The sequence below is a fragment of the Mesitornis unicolor genome, unplaced genomic scaffold (genome assembly GCF_000695765.1).
Source record: "Mesitornis unicolor isolate BGI_N332 unplaced genomic scaffold, ASM69576v1 scaffold24286, whole genome shotgun sequence".
Taxonomy (NCBI): domain Eukaryota; kingdom Metazoa; phylum Chordata; class Aves; order Mesitornithiformes; family Mesitornithidae; genus Mesitornis; species Mesitornis unicolor.
Genome location: NW_010190656.1, coordinates 1 through 7,515, shown reverse-complemented (window position 1 = coordinate 7,515; position 7,515 = coordinate 1). Strand labels below are relative to the sequence as shown.

The following is a 7,515-nucleotide window of genomic DNA, read 5'->3' as shown; positions in this document are numbered from 1 at the left end:
CGAAAACAGAGGCGGTCACTGAGCCCCAGCTCGTCCTTGCTCCCGTGCAGCCTACGGATGGCCTTGTTTTACTGAGCAAGAGTTCACAGTTTGGCCACTGTCCGTTGATTCGAGCAAAGAGGACACTGAATGTAGAAATGGGCCCAATCACAACATTTGCTATTTATATTTGTAATAAAGCCAACAGCTCTCAGGTGGATTTTTAAATTACTGCTTAGCTAATTAACGAAAACAAAAGGTTCAAGGCCAGAGTAAATGAGCTACAGATGTTACACTGCTAGTGTCCAAAAGCCTTTTTCAAGGAGGAGCACTACTTATTCAGAGCTGCACACAGGAGCTGCACTCGTAGTTTGTGCCAGAGAAGCAACTGTGCCCTGCTACAGCCCAAATTTTGAGTTGTTTTGCCCCTTTCAACAGCGTGCACTATCCATTCTGCTATTTTTGGCTTAATAAAACAGGAAAACAATCGCCACTAAAGCCTCAGAGGCTGCAGGTTGGTACTGAGAAGAGACCTAACACAAATGTTTGCCTGCAAGGAGGGACAGAGGCTGAGATCTATGAACAAATCCTTTGATGCATCCGAGCCTTTTGGTGCCTTTTACCGTTACGGGATCCTCCAGGGGGTTTTCAATCTCTGCTTGGCGCAGGAACACGTTCCCTCGGCACACGCGCCACAGCATGCGCTCGAACATGGGGATGCGCTCGCGGTTGATCACACCGGCCACAAACCTGTGAAGGGAGAACACAAATGGAGGTTCTCCACCCAAAAGAGCACCCAGCCCAACACCCAAACACTGGTGGGAACTCGAGTTCAGCAGCACATCGAAAGCGACAAAGATCTCATTCTGAAATCAGCTCTTCAGGCAAAACGGAAGATTCTCTACAGACAGAGAGAGAAAAACAGCACAAACCCAACCACACTACAGCAGCAGCTCTGCCTCTTAACAGAACGAAATAATCTATTAAAAAATAAGTAGATCACTGGTTAAAGGAGAAACAAGTGCATTCAGACATACAGTTCCTACACCTGTTAGTCTTCACTTCAATAGGTCCTTGGGACATTACATGGCAAGGATTCTAGCAGTCACGGCTACCATGACTATGTCCTGGGCATGTGCTTCAGAAGGCATCACTGGTGCAAACCCACTGTCCAGATAAAGAATTACACACGCACAGACAACCTGGCAGCAGCTCATAAAGAGGAAACAGAATGACACAGATTTTTCAGACTATGATGTCCACAGTCATTAGTGGTTTCAACAAAGCTCTGAGAGCTCAGAATGTCTGAAAAAGCAACCAGAACAGATTTACAAGGACCAAACCAGTCCAATTTCTTGTGCAGAGGAAAACACGTTAAGCACAAATCTGAACTGGGAAGTTCACGTACACAGGACAAGAACAGAGACCACGGCCAGCTTTACATCAGCCTTCCTCTGTTCAATGAATTCTGGAAAGTTCCACAGCTGCTCAAGCCATCACCGATGCCGCAGGCTGAGCGTAACCCAGAAATCCCCAAGCCAGGTAAGAAAGCACGAATTGCCATTACCCAAGTCGTAGCGGGGCGCCTCTTCCCATCTCGCTTGGTTCCAGGAGCGAAGAGGATTCCTCCAACAGGTCTGGATCCGCCATCTGCTGATGATGCAATTCAGCCTGAATTCACAAATCAATTAATATCTAATGAAGCTAGTTAGTGGCATGCAGGGAATGAGGAACCAGGAGACAGTTTGGGGAGACAAAAAAAGAAAAGAAAAAGAAACGAACATAAAAGAGAACGAACGTAAGACAGCAGAAAGAGGAACGAGATGATAGAGAAGACAGCAAGAATCACACGAGGAAGGAGAAAAACAAGAGGAAAAGTGAAATGGTTCAGCAAAGCTTCCACACAGAAAGGCCTGAAGATTGATGCAACAGAACAAAGGGGCTGTGGGATATGTAAGTCTGAAGAAAGGCAGAATTCAAACTAATTTATCGAGTTTTAAATACAAGTGATATTCCCAAGAACTACATTGAATGGCACAAAACAGTGTGACACGCTTTACACTTTACCGCCATCGGTCCCTAGATCTTAAATGGAGAAAAGTGTGAAGGAAGATGCTGACTCCCTCTTGCACCACTTGTACATTTTGTGGACATTGAAGATGCAGACGGCATTTCCATGGGGTGCCGGGGAGGTGCCCCTGCACAGCCTTCAGGCTGTGAGCCCACAACAGCGACACTCGACCCGCACATCCCACACCCAACCCTGCCACCCTCCAAAGCACAGGCAATGCCTCTGCCTTTTGGGAATTACGGGATGAGTTTGATCGACTCCACATCAGCGCAGATATGGGGTCAGAATCAGGAACAAAACCTGCAAGTCCTGGATGGTAATTTTCTTTACTGGCTTTACAGAGTTCTCCCTCCACAGACAATATTTCCAGTGTAAAAACATACACACTGATTAAATCTATTAATTCTTCAGGATACTTATCCTTAGGCCCTGTGTGTATTCTTGCCAGACACGTAAGATACATTACTTAGGGCAATCTGACAGTGTTGTGCATGTTTTGCCCAGCCAGGCACTAAAACAGGACTCAGATTTATGCTGTCCTTCATCACAACTCAATCGCAGGCCAAAATTCTTGGGAATACAGCTTGTAAGTGTCCACAATGCAAGCCAAGGATGCCCAAATCACATCCCCTTGTGCCATCTTCACACTTCATCCAACCCCACCTGTCAGTCATTTCTACCTCTGCAGCTGATACCATGAAATGACAAAAATCACAGTTCCTTAGCACAGAGAGGGCCAAGTTCTACCCTCTGTGGTGCACAGGGGCCTTCCTCACAGAGCTGTGGAGGACACTTGCTAAAACACACCTGAAGGCAGAGCTTGACCCCAGCACACATAAAATGCATGCACGTATACAGCGCAACCTTGCAAAAACATATGGCAAGTTGCATGACTCAGTCATAGTTTCTTTATTTGTGTAACAGCTGCATTATAATTTGAATGAAAACCTCCACAACGTTTCCCTTGCACGTCAAATATTCACCATGCACAAGACAAGGTTTTGCAAGGCTGACATCAAATGCAGCTGAATTGCTCGTACACAGACTTGCTTTAGCTTGCGGACGTTACAAAGTAAGGGAGCCCTTAATTTGGTTTGGAAAGCCAACACAAAGACTTCCTGATCCTTTCAGCTTTAAGGCACCTTGTTGCAACATCAAGAACTGAATGAAAATTCTGCTTCATAGAGGACACAACCAACATAAAGTCTGGTACCCCAGAAATAAAACATACAGACCAAACAGACCACTGATTATCTGACACCGAGATTTCAGGACGGTGAGAAACATTCAGATACAGTTACAATTTGCAGAGGCTTGTATTGTATTTATCAGTAAGCAAAACAGTCTCTGTGAGGTGCACCCCATTTTAGCATATGAAACATTAAGAAAAAGAAGGACAGCACATGTGAAAGCTTTGGATCCGCCTCACTGGAGAGAGGAATTCTTATAAAGGGTTAATGTTACCTCTGACCCTTCTGGGCTACGTGTCCTTGGTACAAAACAAAGACAAGTCCTGCTGAGAGGGGCTGAAATTGCAGAACAAGGCATCTTGGAAGAAATTTGGATTAGAGCAGTTTTACTACACAAGAAGTTTCTTACAGAGGGATTATTTGCATAACTAAATCCTATGCTCTGTAAACTCATCTCCCAACTGCTCTGATTTTATGATCGCGCCCTTTCTGGAAAGGAAACGGCCCAGCTACATCAGCTCTGGTTCTGGAGGGGCAACTAAAGCGGTGCTGGAAGATTTAACAGAAATAAAAAGTAGAAAGTATGTGGAAATGACAGAGCTATCCAGCTACAATGCAAAAAACCCAAGACTTTAGGAAATTTACTTTGAAGGAGAGTTTTCACCAGCAGCAAGTGAAATCTCACAGTTACTGTGAAGTACTTTTTACTGCACCAGATCATTCAGGATTGGAAAAACCCAAGCAATTGCATGTCAGTGATTAGAATGCAGACCTTCCGTTATTAAACATTTTTAAGTTGCTCATTGTTCACCCAGATCAACACCTTTAATCTCAAGGCCTGAAGAAAAGGTTCATCTTCCCTCCTCTTGATCAGAGTGGTGCTCTGCGGTGGCTCTGGCTCGTCACAGGCAGTGCCATACAATTCAAGCCCCTTCAGTTCGCCAACAAAACCAAACCAAATTTTCACAAGAACTCAGAAGCACTAATTTCACATCCACCTCATTAACCCAGAGCCCAGACAGAAATGACAATGCAAAACAAACAGAAAAAGCAGATGGTGAGAAGAGTCAGAGGGAGGAGAGGCAGGGGACTGCATGCCATTAACCATTGCTTTTCCAGTCTTCTTTTACGCTCACCCTAGGCAAAGCTTTCAGAGAAATCTCTCCAGCTCATACTGCTCTTCAGAAGCAAAGACAAGAAGACTGAGAAAAGGAGCATAATCATCAACGTGGTGTTGAGACAAGAAATGGCTCCTTTGACCGGCGTGGTCACATGAAGAACATGTCAAAAAAACTGCCGCCCTCCCTCCCCCAGTGCACAAACTCAGAGCAAATGTCACGAGTAACGCACTCGGCGAGTCAGCCATTTCTTGTGCAACTCATTACTATGAATAACACAATTTCATTACAAGTTATTGAAGTCTTCAAGTGTTGAAGGTACGGTGCCAATGACAGCGAGAAGAAATGCAGTGTTTGCTACTCTGGGATAAGAGCTCAGACACCCTGCAGCAGTCAGGACCCCTCAGGCACCGCTGTTTGCAGCGTGGGCTGCAGCAGTTCCCCGTCTTCAACACTTGTGTTTTACTGAACTTCACGCATAAGCTGCCCAGTTTGCTTTTCCATATGGCAGTACATTTCATTGTTGCATTTGTTGTTGTTACTACAGAAAACGGTTATCAAACAGGAGCAGGAACGTATCTACACCTCCTGTGGCCAGCTCATTTAAGTCTGACATGGTTCCCTTTTGTGGGGGACCTGGTGTAGATTGCTGCAGTAGAAAACGGATTTTGATCTTTGAATTTAGTGTGACTATACTGTACTTGAAGAGAGGCAGCAGGCAGCTCTCACCAGAGAGGACAGCGCCAGCTGTACTTGGGTTTACCCAACGCTCAGCACAGGCAGCTGTGGCACCCGAATGCAGCTACGTAACAGATTGTTAACGCTGTTGGTCCAAGGAGACCCAGCAACTCCTAAGTGAACGTTCAACACTCGAAGACGCAGTTTTTTGTACCGAAACCAACCCCATGACCAATGAACTGATCACCCAGCAGCAGTATCTATGTCAGCAGTAACTAAGACTTGTGCTGGCACAGGAACAACCCTAATGCCTGAGCAGGCAGCATCCCGTGCCAAAAAAGCAGAAACCAAACCGTTAGATAAACGGCCTGAAGTCTGCAGAAGCCCAGCTCTACTTGATCACAGCCTCTGTAAATACCAGAAGCCATATCTGTTACAAACTCTTTGAGCAAATCCTTGACTTAGAGGGAACAGGACAAGTACTCAGCAAAAACATATCCTTACTGTTCTGAAAACACACAGGAGCTCTCTGAGAGAGCTCCCTAGACCCTGAGATACTTCAGTTTAACTGTGAAGGGTCACGTCTTGCCCCATGTGGGCTTCATGTCTGCATCATGAATGACACCAGAGAGAGAGCTGCCAGTTTCTGCCCAGCTGGTGCTTGACAAAACATTGAAAGATGTCAAACGGCAGCGCTGCTCTAGAACTTACCTCTGAAAATTTTAGAGTCTGATCAAAGGCTCACGTATATAAATAATCTATTACTTCAGTGGTGTTTGTATTACGCCCCTAATGAGTCATCTCCACAGAACATTTCAAAGGCTGGGGAGAAATTAAGCTTGATTGCAATTCCTCTGTGTAAGCGAGGCATGACACATACCAAGGAAACCCTCACCCACTGAAGAAAGTGCTCATTGTAGCACCAAGTTTTTGGTCTGTTGAAGTGTTTTAAAAACTACTACTATCTTAATTATTTTACACGATTTTTAGACAAACCATTGCTTAACCAAAATGAAAAAACACATCATATGAAGTAAATCATGGGTGGCTCTGCGTACTGCATGAAAAATGGAAAATAATTTGAGAAGCTTTTTTAAAGAAAGTATAAAAATGACCCTGCTGTCCAGAACAGCAACTAAAAAATATATTTGAGAATAAAAATGGTAATTTGTGGGAGAAGAACCAGCTGCCCAAGTGTTAACCCGCCCCCAGTATTCTGACCTCATCAAAAAACTGCTGAGTTTTACGCAGTATAAATTTTAACTCTGTCAGCTCCAAGAAGTTTCTCTTCAGGGCTTCCTGGTTTGTGTTGATTTCTTTAAGCTCATTTTCAATTTTCTCAAAGTTTGCCTGCAAGATGGGAAAAGAAGAAGAAAGAAAAAGGACTTAAAGCAATTCTTAAGCAAGTGCCATTAAGTCCATGAAAACAAGAGAGCAGGCAAGATGCTTTGAGTGTGACTCGCATACAATTGCAGATGTGTCTCTCAGTCCAGACCCAGATCTGTGATGTTCTCTTCAGGCAACTAGAAACTTTTCACAGTCAATCTTCTATAGACTGGGTTTATCCAGTGTCCTTCAAATCATTAAAAATTCTTACAAACTTTACGCCAGACCCACCATAAACCATGCAGCTCCAACCATTTTTGACTCATTTAAATAGGTGAGATGTCTTTTAAATATCCTCATTTCCAACTGTATTTGGATAAACGCACAAGCAAAACAATGCTTGTGAATGAAAACCAACCCGATGTGAGTTAACAGAGCTGGCACATCGAGTGACACCTGGGGACTACGGGTAACGCACCTTTGTCACTGAACTCAACGGGCGTCTCCCAATGGAGATAATTTCCCCTGTTCTCATCTAGAGTCAAACACTACTTGAGTCTTAACACACATCATTACCTCCAAGTCAATCATGTCACGTGGAAAAGGAACCTCCGGATTTTCCCCAGTGTCCATGATAGGAATATTTGCTTTTTTAATCTCCTTCTCAACAAACCCTGGAAAGACAACACCATTAATCTTAATTAAAAAGATACTGCAATGTCAAACTGCCACCATGACCTCCACCTAGCCCAATAAGCAGCCGTGAATTCTTTCACCTCCTGTTCCAAAATCCATTGATTTGGTTAAAGCTGCCTTTCAGGAGGAAGCAGATCCCTGCGGGCAGCCTGGCTGGCTCAGAGAGGCACGGCAGCCTTCACGCCTCAGCCACCGCTTTGTTTTCTAACGCTGCCTTGCAGGTTTAGCCTGCGTGGATTTTTTTCTGTAAAAGCTATGGGGTGAGAGGCACAGCAAATCCCAGAGAAGAACGTACTCAGCTTTCGGTCCATTTCTTCACACCTCCTGACTTCATTGACAAATTTGCGCTGGAACACGTTCACGTCCGGGTTCAGCTGCAGAAACAGAGATCTGTCCTCAACAACAGCCCCAGCATCGCTGCGGCCCAAGGCTACAGGGCCCGGGCCACCCCGGCAGT

The 7,515-nt window shown here is 44.8% G+C and overlaps 1 protein-coding gene across 1 annotated transcript in view; it reads right to left on the bottom strand.

Annotated features, from left to right (window-relative positions):
- The window catches only part of ATP6V0A1 (ATPase, H+ transporting, lysosomal V0 subunit a1), a 24,844-nt gene extending 17,418 nt beyond the window's left edge, over positions 1-7,426 (bottom strand). Inside the window, exons 1-5 of the mRNA XM_010186473.1 lie at positions 7,354-7,426; positions 6,939-7,036; positions 6,258-6,386; positions 1,547-1,650; positions 603-729 (exon numbers count right to left, since the gene is read on the bottom strand). Coding sequence (XP_010184775.1) covers positions 603-729; positions 1,547-1,650; positions 6,258-6,386; positions 6,939-7,036; positions 7,354-7,369 — 474 coding nt within the window. The 5' untranslated portion in view covers positions 7,370-7,426. The remainder of the gene's footprint in view (positions 1-602; positions 730-1,546; positions 1,651-6,257; positions 6,387-6,938; positions 7,037-7,353) is intronic.
- Between the last annotated feature and the right edge of the window lie 89 nt (positions 7,427-7,515).